An 18482-nucleotide genomic window follows, 5' to 3' on the forward strand; every position below is an offset into this window, starting at 1 on the left:
ATTGAACTGTATTCTTTCATGAAACCTATCATTTGATAATCCTTGTATCTTGGTAATCTTGGAATTCTATGCTTTTATTGGTATCGTTGACTCCATTGAGTATTGGTTACCCTGATCGTGATCTTGTATCATTTCCTTTGATTGACTATGGTTTATTTGGCATTCTTATTCTTGGATTTAGGTGGAGTTATTACCTTTGATTCTCATTTGTATATATAATCCTTTGGAAATCCTATATGTTATGTATTGGAGAGACATTCTTTTTTGAGAGCTATATTCCTTGTTATTTAATCTTTTTTGATATTATTACGAGGATCCGTGTGGTGAGTTACTATGGTACTGTTGGTTTGAATTTATGGGTCTATGACTCTGGTGGATATTTGGGCACCTGGTAGAAACGAATCCTGGGTGTAAGAGATAGTTACTAACCTGTTGGGCTTGGAATCCCAATAGTGGGTGTATACACTTAAAGTACTAGATCTGTTTCTAATGTGGTAAGGTCTGCTATGGTGCGGAGGTGATAGTCGTTGTGTGGGGAACGCCATTCACTAAGGATGTGGATTCTGCCTTATCTGGCTCACATTGGTGGATAGTATTATGGTAATGTCCGTTATGATGCGAAGGTGATGGTTGTTGTGTGGGGAACACCGTTCACTAAGGGTGTAGCAATGGAGAAACCCTACCTTATCTGGCTCACATTAGTACTTGGTATTTGGCACTTGGTGCTTTGTATTTGATACTAGTGGTGGATCCCTCTATTTCATTTGGCGAATTGTACTTTCATTGATTATCCCTTGATGGCTCTATGGTGGATTATGTGATACATGTGGTGGATTGGAACTCTCTTGCTTCTATCTTACTTTCCAAGTATGTTTGGTTACCTATTATGTTCTTGAATTATCTTGTCGTTCTCTTGAGTAAGGTATTGAGCTTGTGTATCATGGTGATTTAAGAACCCTTGTTGAGTCATTCTGGTTATCTCTATTATGGTGGTATGGAAGTATTTTGAAAACATCCCTTAGCGTTGGCTAGCAAGTGTGATTATATTCTACATGTCAGTCTCAAAACCTATGGTAGATAAGAAATGTATATAGTGTAGCTTTACATGTTGGAGTGGGGTTTTACTTAGCGCTATCTGCTAATTATTTTAACTTATGTTTTCAGGTATGGAGTAGAGCCGAAAGCGCGTTAGCATGTTGTAGTTCTACCTCCCTCTCTTGTAGTTTGTTTATGTAGTTGTTTGAGACTTCGTGATGTAATAACCTTTAGATTCCAGACTTCTACCTTTGATGGATTCTACTCCCTGAGTCACTTCCGACCAGCAATTTACTTCAAACTTCCAATGGCATCCATAATTCAATAATTTTATAATCTATGAAGATATATGTGTGAACCTTAATTAAGAAAAAGGAAGTGTTTATTCAATAATTTTATAATCTATGAAGATATATGTGTGAACCTTAATTGAGGAAAAGGAAGTACTGGTTTTACGGCTACGTGACAACAGTTTCGGCTGGCCAACACCACCGTAGAACTCAAAGAAAATATTTAAGAAGAAAATACAAGCACAACTTAAAGAACAATTATACTTGCATTGAAATCTAACCCCTTAACAGCGTAACCCTAGGGGGTATTGTTACAGAAATAATAAACCTACACAAAGAAATAAGAAGGAATCTTGAAAAATATAAATTTAGAAAGGTAATTGGAGCTTCCTAACACCATAGAAGTTAACAAATTTTGAAATATGCAAGATTCCCCGAATTCCGCCCAAGATGCCAAATTTTGCACAGTCACCGCCTTTTAGGGCGTACCCGGTCGGGCACCGCCTCCTGACTGCCTTCACGAACTGGGTCACACGAGTCATGCAACCGGGCCACATATCCATCGGACTAGTCTCTCACTTTCTCGAGCTCTTGAGAGTCAATAACTCAGGAAAGTAATCCTTCAAGTGAGTTCCTTCAAGTGTACTGCTTATGAGCAAGCAGTCAGTCACCTTGTCAATCTTGTAGTGTAGCTAAACACGGCACCGCCTCCCAATAGGGCTATAGCCCGGTAGGCTCACCCTTCTCGACCGGCTGCGTTTCCTGATTGATTTCACTTTTCCCGACTGGTTCTGCAACAGTCACCATTAGTACGGTGTAATCGTTGCGCCTCCTTGATTCCCGCTGGTTAACTTTTCGAAACGATAACCATCTCGTCTGCTAGCTGTTACGGCTAGCTCCCCGTCTGTTTGATCCGAGACACGTGTCGCAATCTGCTTATCCAGCCACACTTATGAATACCCTTCGGCTTTCCCTCCTTTTTTTTTCAATTTATCTTCTCCTTCTTGGAATTTTTTCTCCCACTGCTAGCTTTCTCTAGCCGCCCTTTTCTTCCTCCGATCACTCCCCTTTGCCGTCTCATTCGTTGTCTTCTCCCTTTTAAAGGTCGGTTTCTTTTCTCTTTCTCTCTCTTCTTCAGCTCTTTTTTCCCTTTTCTTCACAATTTTGTCCTCCGCCAATTCATCCTCGTCTCTATGCCCTCGTCGCCAAGGCGACACCATTTTCTCGGCGACCTCTTTTTCTTCTCGGCCGACGGCTACCACCCAAGCCACCTTCATGGCCCGAATCATTGAGAGGGATTTAGGCAATTTTGAGGACACAGAGCGACCAATTCCTCGTTGTTCTTCCCTTTCTGCCATTGACTACAACTATGCCCGCCAGCTACTCCGCTCAGTGACGGAAACTCAAGAAGCTAGCCAACGGCCAATCTCGGACCCGCCAGTAGGTGGTCTCATTGGTATCTACTACCAGTCACTTCGCTGCGACTTTCGAGCCCCATCTTCCTTTTTCTTAACACTCTCTTGAACTACTACAGGTTGGTGCCCCGACAGTTAGTGCCCAACTTGTATCGCCTGGTAGTCAGATTCCTCATTGTTCTTCATCGCCTCAAGAGGGAGGCTTCTCTAGCCCTCTTCTACTAGCTTTTCTGACTGATTGCGATCGGTATAGTGGCCCCCGAGAATGCGCAAATCTGCGCTCGGGATGGTTGTAATTTTTTAGATAGGCTGGAGTCCTCTCATAAGGGTTCGAAAGAGGAGTTGTTCTTTGTTCGACTGGCTGCACCGCACCCGGCCTTTGATTTTCCTCTCGTTTGGGCGGCCGCCTGCTATCGCCTTGATAAAAGGCCGCCTTGCCCGCCTTACCTCGTGCAGCTGGTCAGGACACTGATTGAGGGGGAACCCTTCTTGGCGTGCCACTGGTCTCGCCAAAGTGCCATGCAAAGGGCTGGCCTACTGCCTGCACCATAAGCGATCGATTGGCTTCTCCTTTGCCTAGGGGGCGATGGTATTTATTCGTAAGTCCTTCTCTCCCACTCGCCGACAGGCTTGTAGATAATAGCTCCTAGCCATCTTTTGGTCACATCCCACTACGCCGTTTCCCATCGGTGTGTGGAATTTCATGCATAGATGTTCGATTGAGATTAGCGCTCCCAAATCCTCTAAGCCTGGCCGACCAAGAATGATATTATGCTTTCATTCTAAGCTGACCACCACGAACTCTATATCCATCTTCCTCACATTGGACCAGGTTCCTAGTTCGACTATCAATGGGTAGACCCCTCGGGATCAATCGAATCGCCGATAAAGCCAGCCAGCGGAGTTTTGACAGGGCGTAGTCGTTCCATAGGCAACCCCAACTTTTGTATGTGGCCAAATACATGGCATTCACTATCCCATGGACGTCCATCGCGATGACTAATGCATCACGGTGTGGAGTCGGACCTTGCGGAAAGTCATCATTAGTGAACGTTATAGGCTCTCGGCACGATCTCTTCCTGTCAAATTCCTGAGTTGCAACTGCCCCAATGTACAATTGCCTGGCCTGGGCCTTCCAGGCGCCTGTCATATCTCCACCTTATAGGCCCCCCCACGATTATGTTGATGACAGGCTTGTCTTTCCAATCTTTACTACTTTCTCCTTCTACCATGGAGTGCTTGCCCTTGTCTGCCGCCCTCTCAGTCGGCTAAAGGGCATTATCTCATCACCATGGCGGACCGGGACGACGCCACTGATTGGCCAATCGCCCATGCTGGATTAGCTTTTCAAGCTCAGCCTTTAATACTTCTCAGTTTTCTATCGAGGGCAAGCTGTTCTGATGATATCAGTAATACGAGGCACACTCATCCAACACTTGTGGGTTATTCCCTGGGCGGACAGGTGGTGGAGGTGGCAACTGTTCTCACACTTCTTGAATGGACTGTATAGGCGACCAATGGCCACTCAGTAGTCCCAGCCTATCATACAGTCGCCTTGAGCTTACTCGCCCAGTAGCGGCTCTTTCCGTGCGACCACTCTTAGGATCCTCTAGCCGGGGTCGTTTTAGGGCCACCTCGGCTTGCTTTCTCTTCTGCCTGACCGCCTCCTCAATATCTGCGAGCTGATTAGCTCTCCGAATAGCCTGAGCGTATATTCATAGGTTTTCGTCACGCATCTTCCCATATTGCCCATCCGGGTGCAAGGATTCTATGAAAAAGGCCAATGTCGTCTGGTCATGCCATCCTCCCTTGACCGCTTAGACTTCTTTCTACCACCTGGTCAGATAGTTTCACAAGCTTTCTCCCTCGTTCTGACGTACCCATGCCAAGTCCGAGAACTTGTTTTTAGGCCTCATGATGCCTGCGTAATGTGTCAAGAATGCCTACGCCAATTGCTCAAAGACTTTGATCGATTCGGCAGGCAAGCCGACAAACCACCTCTGCGCCTGCCGATTAGTGTAGGTACAAAAGCTCGATAGATCAGCTGGTCAGCCGTGCCAACTACCTGCATCTTGGCTTGGTAGCTAATCACGTGATCACATGGATCTCCAGAACCATCGTATGTAGGGTGCTCAGGTAACTTGAAATCTGGGGTGCTTGCAGTTCCTTACTTCATTTGTAAATGGCTAGGCAGTCCGCAAAGGCCTAATGATTGGCCTCTCCTTCTCCTCTATCTAGCGCTTCAAATCCCTGACCTCTCTAGCTAGGTCCGCAACGCCGAGCTCACTAGGTTGGGCGCGCGCTCTCCTAGCTGGCGTTTCGCCACTGCTTTCCACATCATGGGCCTCGATCTCCCGGCCACGCCGGTTAACCGAGTACCTACGCAAATCGTCCCGCCTAAGTCCCACTTCAGAGTGCTCTCAAGCCCCCTACTAGTCGGTTGGGTGAGCGACGTCCGGCTCGACCGCTCGGTTGATCTCTAACTGATCCAGCGGGAGTTGTAGGACCCTGGTAGGAATGAACTAGTTGCCGAATCTGAGTTCGGCTAAACAGCACGACCATCCAAGTGGTCAGGATGATTAATATTCTGGAAGGCCATGCGCCTACTTTGCTCCACTAGTGCGATAAGAGGGGGTCTCTGCTGCTCGAGCGGTACGGGCAATATACCCGCTCTTCCACAAGCTATAATTACTTGGGCTACTACCTCAGCAATGGCCGGTAAAGGAACTGCCCAATCCTTTGGGCAAGATTCCTCGAATTCCTCCCAAAATATCAAATTTTGCACAGTAACCACCTTTTAGGGTGCAGCCGGTCGGGCACCGCCTCCCGACTGCCTTCACGAACTGGGCCAGATGAATCATGCAACCCGAGCCACATATCCATCAGGAAGGTTGGGCAAATATTTATTTACTCCGTATTTATTTATTTAGGGTTGAAGTTGATTTGGGTATGAAGATTTGCATTTTTGTGTGGATCTTAATAAGTTGAAGAAGAAGGTATCGTAAGATGAGAAATTACCATTAGGAGCCTATTTCTAACCATTAAGTACCAGAATTTTTAATAAATGACTAAATTGTATAAAACTATCAAAGTCGATGACTAAATTGAGAACAAAAAATTATTTAGAACTAAATTAAGTAAAATGACAATAGTCAAGAACTATATCGGGTATTAACTCATTTTAGAAAGATAAAAGAACAATTATTTTAAGTAAAGTTGTAGTAGATCCTTGCCATGAATCAGCGTTCATACAGACCGCGTACGAAAAGAGACAAATTGAGGAAGACGTAGTGCGTGGGGTAGAGTCTCCCACCAACACGCATGATGAGCGTGTAGTTAACCTTTACCATCGGACTTCCTAAATAATAACAGAATTCATCCCCAAGCACTGCCAAATTTTCCCAATTAAATATTCTTATTACACACTTTTTCTTCAATTCTTCCTCTCTATTTCTACTGAAACAGGGAGATTGGAGACAGAGAGTTAGAGAGAGAAAGAGAGTGGGCGGAGTTTAAGGATCAATGGAAAGGGAAGCTTCAATGTAAGTTCACCTTTAACCCAATTTTCCAATCCAATCTTGACTATTCTTTGAATCTTCAAAAGACATTATTGCTAAATTGGAATCATCTTTTTCTGTTTGATTGAGGGCTGTGCAGGTTTGAGCCTAGTGAGATGTTGTCATCTTTTCTGGCCTCAACTCCTCTGTTGATGGAGTCGTGGCGGTTCTCCTGCCTGGCCGCGCCGGGTACGACCAGTTTCGTCGCCGACCATATCGGCGATGACACGTCGTACGTTGCCTTCTCCGGTCTCGGAATCTCTCCGGGAATAATAGGTCGTAGCTGCGGGAATTTGGCGCCACTGGAGACGGTTGCCAACGGAATATTCTCCGGACTGCGGCGCGACCAGGCAGACCCTCCCATGGTTCATGCCGGATTCCTGCACCTCTTTTTATCCGTCTACAACGACACGAACTTCCAAAGCCAGGTCAGGTTTTTTTTTTTCACTGCTTCATTTATATTTTATTCTATAAGTCATTTTGGGTAAAAATAATTAAAAATAAAACTTCATAGCACTCTGTAAGGGCTATCGACGGAATTAATCGATAATTAAATGTTTTTAAATTTAAAAATGTTAAGCAATTCAGATATTGGACAAATTAATTCAGTGAACGAGTGACTGAAATTATTTCGATTAATTTTTCATAATCCTTCGAGGCTGGATATTATGTAATGTGGTACTTGAATTTAATTTTATTTGTGATCGCCCCAATCATTGCAACTGTATGGATCATACTATCAAATAAAATACATTTAAAATACAAACAATGTACTTTTAATATAAAATGTACTTTTTGTTATGGTTCAAACAACACTTTGTGAACCATAATTCACATAATAATTTGTCGGAATCGCCCGACCCCAGTTCAATTCTATTATTGGAACAGAAAGTTGATAAAACTAAAATTTTAGGTTGCAGTCTATTTTTCGTAGGGCCATTTGAAAATTGAAAGCAGCAATTCTTTACTCGTTTTCATTATTTAAATTAATTTTATTAAGATTTTTCATCCATCCATTATTTTTAACAATTTATTTATTTCTACTTCTTGAATAGACATAATCAAAGAATCTCTCCAACTCACTGTGTTCCACTTTATATAGTATTATTGTCTCTTAATACTTTTACTCTGGTGAGTATCTAATGTATTGTATCATATAACGTAGTAGTTTGGAGAAACGAACTATGAATGCAATGTAAGGCTAATAATACCACAAACCAGAACTAATCAGGGCGGGATTTTAAACTATGCAAGCTGCCCAACAGCACATGGCCTCAAATTTTAGAGGGTCCAATATTTAATTTTTACCTGTTTACAATTAATCTTAAAAGACTTTAATGGAGAAATAGTAGAAATGCGTGTTTAAAGTGTTTTATATTGGAGATCAGGGTTTGAATTTTACCCTTTGCGTGCATTGTCCTTTTAAAAAAAAAAAATCATTTTGCTATGCACACATCTTCCTTTTTTTTTTTTTTTTTTTTTTTTAAATCCTTTTGCTTTTCTCTTTGCGCACAACAACATTTTACCACCTTGTTGTTGTTGTTGTTGCTGCTATTATTATTATTATTATTAGAAAAAAATTACGGTATTGATTTTAAAGATTGCGCTTTCGGTAGGGCCTTATTTATTTATAAGAACGGGGACACAAAAATCTAAAAGCTGGCCCTGGAATTAATTACCATATGAAGAGAGAGAACCACCTTTCAAATAACAATTTATATCACTTTAAGGTCCAAACCTATAGCCATGGCAAATTATATTGCGGGACCACTGATAAATGTTCATTTTTTAAATATTGAGTGTTCATTTTTAGGTAGTATAACCAATATGCAATAGTGGTTATTTTCAATGTATCTGTCGCATTAAGTATTAAATTGATTTTCTATTTTGGTTCAATAGCCTTACAATTATTCTGAACTTATTTAAAAGACTATTTTAAAGAGTTAATTAACGTTCTCTTTAAAAAACTTTTCAAAGAATAATGAATATTTCATATATTAATTTTTTATTTGAACTAATTAAATACTATTTATATGATAATCACTTGTTTAATCTATTTATTCAAATTAACCATAATATTTAATAAAGCTTGCTGGGATCCTAAAAGACTACAAATAAATTATACTAGAAAACCTAACATTTTTTTTTAGAGTTCTACTCCATGTAATCCTAAATTATATTTCCTCACTTTTACTTCATGATATGGCAAATAAGGATTGAATATTTTTAACATGTGAATCTCAGAAAAAGTGCCTACATTTAAAATTTGTGAGAGAAAATAGAAGTTAGGAGTAAGAATGAGAGTTGATGTAATATTTTTTATTTTTTTATTCCACTCCTTAAGCTAAGCCTTGGGGTCATAAAAGACTGCAATTAAAGTATACTAAAGACTAAAGATTCCTATATTTTTTCTTCAATTTGTTTTTATAAATACAAAAGAAAGACAAATAGCCAGCAACAGCCACATAAATTGTAGCTAGGTCACGCTAACAGGATAACAATCCTTGCGTGGGGTCTCAAAAACATGAAATTCAAGCTAGTACACCTATGGCATGGCGTCCATTATGTGACGTGGTTAATTGATATTGGTTATGATGGATATTTTTTCTCCTTTTCTCTTTTGACTTTCAACTACTATTGCAAAAATCTTCGCCTAGCCCGCTTAGGCGCTAAGCGCCCCTAGACCGAGGGAAATTGCTCCCTAGGCGTTCGTCTAGGTGGTTAGTCGGCTAGCGCCTAACTCAGCCACCTAGGTCGAGTTGGCAGCAGACTCGGTCGAATTTGGCCGAATTAACTCACCCAACTCGGCAGAGTTAGCCGAGTTAACTCGAGCGAGTTGATCTTGTAAATTTTTTAATTATATTTATATATATTTAAATTTATGTATTTATATAAATAAGAGAATTAAGATATATATATATATATATATATATATATATATATAATAAACATAATAAGTGTGAATGAAGGTTATACCCTTCATTTATGTCCGTTTTTTCCGTTAAGTTTTTTGTACATTATGCTATAAAAGTTGTACTTTACAATATATTAGACAAATATACCCCTACCGTTATAACTTCCGTTATCTTTTCCACTATTGTTACCATGCACATGCATCTATTATATATTTTCTTATTTTCTTCAATAATAATAATAATATATACACATTATATATTGAAGTTATATGTTAATTATTTTCTAAAATATAAATATAAAATTTATAAAAATATTTTACATTATTATTATTATTTACAATAATATAAATATCTAAAATATAAATAAATTTAAAATGTTATTATAAAATATAAATATTGGGCACATTTTTTTGCGCATCGCACATAGAAAAAAACTAGTCATATAATATATGACATACACTCATATACATGTATTATTTTTTTATTTTTATAGGTCGTCACCTAAGTACCGCCTAGACCGCTTAGGCGCTAGGCGCGAGTCTACCGCCCGACTAGCGCTTAGCGCCTACTGCAGCCATGCTTTCAACTAATCATAATTAAGAAGTATAAGAATGAAGTAAAACTTGTTGGAATATCTATTACTCCGTATTAAAAAGTACCAAGCATTTACTAAACAAAAGTTTAGAGGAGAAAAAACTTATGTGAGACTGTCTTACAGATCCCTTATAAGTAATGATTTGTGAGACAATTTCACGGGAGAGTCACTCAAAGTTATAACCTATGGGTCACACTTGTGTGAGTACATCTCACGGATCTTTATCCGTGAGATGAGTCGGGTTAATATGCAAATGTACTACTTATATTAGCAAATGTAATACTAAATCGGAAATAAAATATTTGTTCCTTATAAGGGGAAATATAATACTTTTGAGAAAAAATGTAATACATTTATATTTTGATGTAAAAATTTTACTTTTTTTCGTAAAAAGTGTTCTATTTTCCCTTATAATTAATGTTACACTTATAAAAGAAAATGTAATACTTTTACATCAAAATATTAAAGTATTACATTTTTCTTCAGAAGTATTACACTTTTCCATATAAGTAATAAACATTTCATTCCTGATTTAGTATTATATTTGATAATATAAGTATTACTCGGTATATTTCATCTCGACTCGACCCGTCTCACGGATAAGGATTCGTAAGACAATCTCACACAAGTTTTTGACTTATTTGTAACTAAAAATATGTTATAAGTTCTAAAATAAGTTACTCCTTCTGTTTCGAATTGGTTGTCACATTTACATTTTGTATGCTTTTTAATGAACTAAAGTAAATATTATTTGTTTTTCAATTATGCCCACACTTTTGAAAATAAAAACAATAAAGAATGATGGTGATGTTAAATTTTGAAAAGAAAATGATATTTTAGAACAAATTACAAAGAAATGTAAGATAGATAAAATGAAACATGGTAAATCAAATAGAGTCAAAGTCTTCAACAATATCTCACGGAGGGTGTGAAACGTGGATGGTCTAAAAATGATTTAGATTTTTTCTTTCTTTCTTTAATGTGCCAAAAGAATTCTAAAAAATAAGTGACTATACTAGTAAGTCATTACTGGCTTGCAATCACTAGTCCAAATTAAAGGAGGACATTTTTTAAGAGATATTTTCAACTATTTGTCGTATCTAGCATGTGTTATTCACGTGCAGCACATTTTTAGTCAAAATTAAAAAGCATACTAATAAAAATAATAATAATATAATGTTGAAATCGCATATCAATTAAAATATATATTCTTGGATATTATAATGTAATGTGAACACCTAAATTCCAAAAAAAAAAAAAAAAGATTAAAACTATGGCTAACTATAAAGAGATTTAAAAAAAAAAAAAATATATATATATAATGTTGAAATCGCATATCAATTAAAATATATATTCTTGGATATTATAATGTAATGTGAACACCTAAATTCCAAAAAAAAAAAAAAAAAGATTAAAACTATGGCTAACTATAAAGAGATTTTAAAAGAAATTACGTGATAGTATAAAGAATAGGGTCACACTTGTGTGAGACTGTCTCACGGATCCTTATTCGTGAGACGGGTCGGGTCATGTCGAAGCACCATGCAAATGTCACACTTATATGTGCAAATGTCATACATATATGCTCAAATATAATACTAATCATGAATACAATTTTTGTTACTTATAAGAGAAAAAGTATTACATTTTTCATAATAAGTAATGTTGACAAGTTTTCCTTACTTATAAGGGAAAATATAATACTTTTGAGGAAAAATGTAATATTTTTAAATCGAAATGTAAAAGTATTGTATTTTCCCTTAAAAGTATTACATTTACCCTTATAAATAACAAAATTTTTATTCCTGATTAGTATTACATTTGAGCATATAAGTATGACATTTGTGCGTATAAGTGTTACATTTACATCCCGACCGACCCGACCTGACCCGTCTCACCGTGAGACGGTCTCACACAACTTTTTGCCTGGGTCACACTTGTGTGAGACTGTCTCACGGATTCTTATTCGTGAGACGGGTCGGGTTGGGTCGAAGCACCATGCAAATGTCACACTTATATGTGCAAATGTCATACATATATGCTCAAATATAATACTAATCATGAATACAATTTTTGTTACTTATAAGAGAAAAAGTATTACATTTTTCATAATAAGTAATGTTGACAAGTTTTCCTTACTTATAAGGGAAAATATAATACTTTTGAGGAAAAATGTAATATTTTTAAATCGAAATGTAAAAGTATTGTATTTTCCCTTAAAAGTATTACATTTACCCTTATAAATAACAAAATTTTTATTCCTGATTAGTATTACATTTGAGCATATAAGTATGACATTTGTGCGTATAAGTGTTACATTTANAAAAACAATAAAGAATGATGGTGATGTTAAATTTTGAAAAGAATGAATTTAGAACAAATTACAAAGAAATGTAAGATAGATAAAATGAAACATGGTAAATCAAATAGAGTCAAAGTCTTCAACAATATCTCACGGAGGGTGTGAAACGTGGATGGTCTAAAAATGATTTAGATTTTTTCTTTCTTTCTTAATGTGCCAAAAGAATTCTAAAAAAAATAAGTGACTATACTAGTAAGTCATTACTGGCTTGCAATCACTGTCCAAATTAAAGGAGGACATTTTTTAAGAGATATTTTCAAACTATTTCGTATCTAGCATGTGTTATTCACGTGCAGCACATTTTTAGTCAAAATTAAAAAGCATACTAATAAAATAATAATAATATAATGTTGAAATCGCATATCAATTAAATATATTCTTGGATATTATAATGTAATGTGAACACCTAAATTCCAAAAAAAAAAAAAGATTAAAACTATGGCTAACTATAAAGAGATTTAAAAAAAAAAAAAATATTAAATATAATGTTGAAATCGCATATCAATTAAAATATATATTCTTGGATATTATAATGTAATGTGAACACCTAAATTCCAAAAAAAAAAAAAAGATTAAAACTAATGGCTAACTATAAAGAGATTTTAAAAGAAATTACGTGATAGTATAAAGAATAGGGTCACACAGGCAAAAGTTGTGTGAGACCGTCTCACGGTGAGACGGGTCAGGTCGGGTCGGTCGGGATGTAAATGTAACACTTATACGCACAAATGTCATACTTATATGCTCAAATGTAATACTAATCAGGAATAAAAATTTTGTTATTTATAAGGGTAAATGTAATACTTTTAAGGGAAAATACAATACTTTTACATTTCGATTTAAAATATTACATTTTTCCTCAAAAGTATTATATTTTCCCTTATAAGTAAGGAAAACTTGTCAACATTACTTATTATGAAAAATGTAATACTTTTTCTCTTATAAGTAACAAAAATTGTATTCATGATTAGTATTATATTTGAGCATATATGTATGACATTTGCACATATAAGTGTGACATTTGCATGGTGCTTCGACATGACCCGACCCGTCTCACGAATAAGGATCCGTGAGACAGTCTCACACAAGTGTGACCCTATTCTTTATACTATCACGTAATTTCTTTTAAAATCTCTTTATAGTTAGCCATTAGTTTTAATCTTTTTTTTTTTTTTGGAATTTAGGTGTTCACATTACATAAAAAAAAAGATTAAAACTATGGCTAACTATAAAGAGATTTTAAAAGAAATTACGTGATAGTATAAAGAATAGGGTCACACTTGTGTGAGACTGTCTCACGGATCCTTATTCGTGAGACGGGTCGGGTTGGGTCGAAGCACCATGCAAATGTCACACTTATATGTGCAAATGTCATACATATATGCTCAAATATAATACTAATCATGAATACAATTTTTGTTACTTATAAAAGAAAAAGTATTACATTTTTCATAATAAGTAATGTTGACAAGTTTTCCTTACTTATAAGGGAAAATATAATACTTTTGAGGAAAAATGTAATACTTTTAAATCGAAATGTAAAAGTATTGTATTTTCCCTTAAAAGTATTACATTTACCCTTATAATAACAAAATTTTTATTCCTGATTAGTATTACATTTGAGCATATAAGTATGACATTTGTGCGTATAAGTGTTACATTTACATCCCGACCGACCCGACCTGACCCGTCTCACCGTGAGACGGTCTCACACAAGTTTTTGCCTAAAATAAGATATGTATAATAAATTAAAGCCACAATATACACCAAAATGTTTTGGTGTGAATCAATGTTATCCAAGGAAGAAAAACGTAAGAATAATTTTGTTTTAATGACTTAAATTTGATTCTGGTTGTCAAGCTAAGCAATAATCTATCTTTGTTGATTTGTGATTTGTTAATTTACATAATATAATTTGATTATGCATATTGGTAAAGTATGGTAAGCTTGGATCATGTTAAGAAATGAATAATAAAGTTGTGTTTTTGCGTTATCAGATAATGGAAATTATGAGTAAAAGCAAATGCTTAGTGTTGACAGGACACTCAGTAGGAGGAGCAATAGCCTCTCTGGCAACCCTTTGGCTTCTATCCTATCTGCAGACCATTTCCTCTCCCAAATTATCAGTCCTGTGCATCACATTTGGCTCCCCAATGCTGGGAACTCATTCCCTTTGCCAATCCATTCTTCAAGAAAGATGGGGTGGGAATTTCTGCCATGTCGTTTCGCAGCACGACATTGTGCCAAGCCTCCCACTTTCCATAAATTTTCCTGATTCTCCCAACTTATCTGATGAATATAAAGTTGAAGTATTCACAGCAGTTTTGGTCAGTCTTGAAAAGCTATCAAAAGGGCATCAATGTGAGAGTCTGTATAGGCCATTTGGGAGCTATTTTTTCTGCACCTCCATGGGAGCCATCTGCGTAGACAACAGCACAGCAATTCTCAAGCTACTTTACTTCATGCTCACTAAAACCTCGCCCATTTCTAGCTTTGATGACCATTTCAAGTACAAGGATTATATTGATAAGATGAATTGGCAATTCTTGGAGAGAAGAAACTCATTGGAAGAAAATTTATCTGAGTCTAGCTTTGAAGCCGGGATCATGTTGGCATTGCAGTCATCTGGAATATCTTCTCATGTAAAAATATATATATTTTTTGACAGCTTAGTTTGTTTACATATTTAATATATGTCGACCCGGCCTAATGCCTAGGATGGACTTGCAGGAACCTAATTCTGGGGAGGCGAAAGAGTGTTTGAAGATGGCAAAGAAACTGGGGCGTACAAGGAACCTAAACAGTGCAAACCTCGCGATAGGTTTATCCAAAATCAATCCTCTAAGAGCACAAATTGAGTGGTATAAGCAATTGTGTGAGGATTCTGATGATCAGCTGGGGTACTATGATGCCTTCAAGCTACGCGGTGCCTCTAGAAAGGACTTCAAAGTGAATATGAACAGAATAAAGTTAGGCCAGTTCTGGGATTCTTTGATTGAGAAGCTGGAAACAAACCAACTGCCACATGATTTTAACAACAGGGAGAAATGGGTATGCGGTTCTCATTTCTACAAGCTCCTCGTCGAGCCATTGGAAATTGCAGAATATTACAAAACTGAGATGCACCTCAAAAAAGGGCATTACCTGGAGAATGGGAGGGAGAGGAGGTTCAAGATTTTCGACAAGTGGTGGAATGACAAGAAGGCTGAGCCTGGGAGAAACACTAGAAGAAGCAAGTTTGCAAGTGCAACACAAGATTCCTGCTTCTGGGCTCGGGTAGAGGAAGCTAGAGACAGGCTGAATAAGGTTAGAAGCGAGGCTGATTCAAGCAGACGGTACATGCTCCTGGAAAACATTGACAATTTTGATAAGTATGCAATGAGGATTATTGATGAGAAGGAGGTGTCTAAAGATGTTTTAGCTACAAACTCAAGCTACAGTTTGTTTGTACGCGAGTGGAGAGAACTCAAATCGCAGCTGCAGCTATTACTTCCTCAATATCTTTCATAGATGTTGGTTGTAACGTATTATTATGATTCTAAGAAATTAAACACTGAGCTTGTGTTGCCTGAATAAGTAGCAGTGATCGATGTATTATTGTAGTTATGAACATCAATAATCCCTCCCTCAAACATGTAAATATTTAAAGACTCTATAAATTAAACTTTGCCATTCTGAATGTTTCTTACAGGTCCCTTGAACCATTTTCTTGCATCCACAACCCACCAAAGCAAGATCAAACCCAAGCCTATTCCTAGAGCAACTGGAGCATAGTTGAAAGTGTCCCAGGTGATTGGATAGGATGTTGGCAGAAGGAAGACACAGCAGGTGTAGCAAATCCACAGAAAGGCTACCAAGCAGACAGGCCTTCTTGCCTTCCCCAAATAAAATGGTCCCGGCTTAAAATCTTGCTCTGCCATCACGATGCGGGCAAAGATTGGAACTGCATAGCCCCCGACCCATCCTATTGTACAGATGGATGTTATGGCAGTGAAAACTATACTCCCTTGCAGTATGGGGAGTCCAAGAAGAATGCATATAGCTGCACAGAGCCACACTGCGTTTGCAGGTACTTTGCGTTTGGAGTGCACTTTTCGCCAGATGGATGAGAAAGGGATTCCTTGATCTCGCGATAGGGCATACACCTGAAGAATCAAACATAAACATATGAAGATAAATATAGTTTAGTAGTTCTGCTGACAGCTGGCAGGGGAAACTTACAACTCTGGCTGCACTAGTGGTTATTGAGAGCCCACCAAAGAAGAATGAACCCCATATGATAAACAGCAAAATAATTGCTCCAGTAGAACTGTGGTATCTCCCATGGAACGCATCATACAGAATTTGAGCTGGTACAAATACTCCTGCAGTTTCATTTGATTTATCATACAAGTAACTCGGATCCTGCACCACACAAACCAAAATCCAATCGAATTCACAATCTAATTTAATCGGAAAGGACAGACTCATCAAAACTGATACATGCCTGGATGCTGAAAGTTAGAGCCAATATATACGCCCATCCGAAAACTGAGATTATCCCTATGCTAGAAAGAATGGCAATTGGACCATTTCTATCTGCACCTTTTGTTTCTTCAGTGAGATGTGCAGCAGCATCATATCCATATAACGAATACTGGCTAACCAGAAAAGCAAGTACAGTTGCATAAACTTTGCTCGAGACCCCAGTAGAATCCGATCCCAATTCAAATGCAGTGAACACATATGAAGCTGACTGTGTGGTTGGTGCCACAAGAGGAAGCATAATAACAATAACCAATCCCCCACAAACCTGCGCGCAGCAGATAACATCAAATTACTATTGCTATTTGCTAGCGAGTCTGAAAACTACGTACAAAAGTCGTTAGAAATTATACCTGCCACCATATGGAGATGATATCAATAAAAGCAATAACTTCTAGTGCAAATGTATTCAGAAATGCCCATATAAGTGTAAGACCAATGTAAATGCACAAGAATAGCCAACGCGGAGCCAAGTATCCTCCATCTTTATTTGTCCCGGTACATAATAGAATTATGCTTTGCAATGTCTGTGTTCCTGCATAAGCCTAAAAAGCAACCAAAAAACAAAAATGGCATTATATTCAGCATAAAACTAGAACATTTATTAATTTGGAAGGGAAGTGTACCTGTGTTCCAATCCCAGCTACTAGCCCTATTGTCTCAAGCCAAGCGCAGCACCACGACGCAAATGGACCCCATTTCTGGCCTGCTAAATGTGCAGCCCAGAAGTAAAGAGAACCTGTTGTCTGTGGACATTCATTCCATCAGGAGTAAAATATATATAGGCCCTGTTTGGTAAATGGCCGTTGGCTGATTGGGTTGGCTGTTTGGGTTAGAAGGTATGAATATTAACTGATTATAGAAAGTTTTTTGATAAATTAGCTGTTAGCTGATAGCTACTTGGTATAATTTCTTTTCTCAAAAAGCTAATTGAAAAGGCTGTTTTGAGTAGCCTTTTGAATTTTAGCATTTTGGAGTTACAAAAAGCTTATTAACCAAACAACTAATAGTGGTCAAATAAGCCAAAATTGGCTGATAGGCTATAATTTACCAAACAGGACCATAATAGTAATGTTTTTGGAGGGAGATGGAGTTAACATATATAGTATGGTGTGCAGAGCAGAAGCATGGGTAAATAAAATAAAAGAAAAAGAAAAGATTGCACTATATATACTGCACACCGGAAAAGAGGAGCAAATTTCAGCCATTGCGATTCCGACAAAGCATGTGAAGAATGAGACCACAAGCCAGCCCCAAACAAGAGCTGCAGGCCCTGTGTACGCGAAACTGGAACCATACAATGGAGTGATCCCAGTGAAGAGAGTCATAGTTGAAAATGATATAGCCAGCGTTTTGAACAAAGTCTGCAGCGCAGCGGCCGAATGAATCCAATATAATATTACGTTAATCACCTCTCACACACACACACACACACACACACTTGCATACAGACTTCTCAAGGAATTGAAGCTTAAGTACGATTACCATTTCTCTTCTTAGTTCTTGCTTATAGCCCAGTTCATTGAGCCGCTTCTCTCCTGAATCCGCAGCCATTTCCATTCGATCTGTTCGCTTCGCTTCAGCTCCAAAGAGAATTCAACAAGAGATGAACTACTGAAATGGAAGAAAAACGTGCAAAAACAAAAGTTCCCGTTAAGTTAGGTTGCTTTCGACAACTGGTAAACGCTGATTTAATCAAGAGTTGAAAATTAAAGTAGGAACAGGCCGGCAAGTGGTGTGGGAAGACTTTGAAATTATTGCCACTTGTTGCATCATTATTTTAAGGAAA

General features: G+C 37.6%; 2 protein-coding genes across 3 annotated transcripts; one reads left to right on the forward strand and one right to left on the reverse strand.

Annotated features, from left to right (window-relative positions):
* Positions 1-6120: 6120 nt before the first annotated feature.
* LOC116012315 (lipase-like PAD4) lies at positions 6121-15841 on the forward strand. Its single transcript, XM_031251831.1, has 4 exons — positions 6121-6282; positions 6398-6725; positions 14167-14811; positions 14900-15841. Exons 1-4 carry the CDS (start codon positions 6263-6265, stop codon positions 15677-15679), a joined length of 1773 nt encoding a protein of 590 aa, XP_031107691.1. The 5' UTR covers positions 6121-6262; the 3' UTR covers positions 15680-15841.
* Positions 15683-18431, reverse strand: LOC116012316 (amino-acid permease BAT1 homolog). 2 transcript variants are annotated; one of them, XM_031251832.1, is made up of 7 exons: positions 18179-18430; positions 17875-18057; positions 17320-17439; positions 17047-17238; positions 16656-16961; positions 16391-16573; positions 15683-16314 (listed from the first exon to the last, which is right to left on the reverse strand). In XM_031251832.1, the coding sequence occupies exons 1-7, from the start codon at positions 18251-18253 to the stop codon at positions 15829-15831; spliced, it is 1545 nt and encodes a 514-aa protein (XP_031107692.1). In that variant the 5' UTR covers positions 18254-18430; the 3' UTR covers positions 15683-15828. The 2 variants fall into 2 exon arrangements, with proteins under 2 accessions (XP_031107692.1, XP_031107693.1); XM_031251833.1 differs by lacking the exon at positions 17875-18057 and having other exon boundaries at positions 18179-18431.
* Between the last annotated feature and the right edge of the window lie 51 nt (positions 18432-18482).

Source organism: Ipomoea triloba, chromosome 3 (assembly GCF_003576645.1).
Source record: "Ipomoea triloba cultivar NCNSP0323 chromosome 3, ASM357664v1".
Taxonomy (NCBI): Eukaryota; Viridiplantae; Streptophyta; class Magnoliopsida; order Solanales; family Convolvulaceae; genus Ipomoea; species Ipomoea triloba.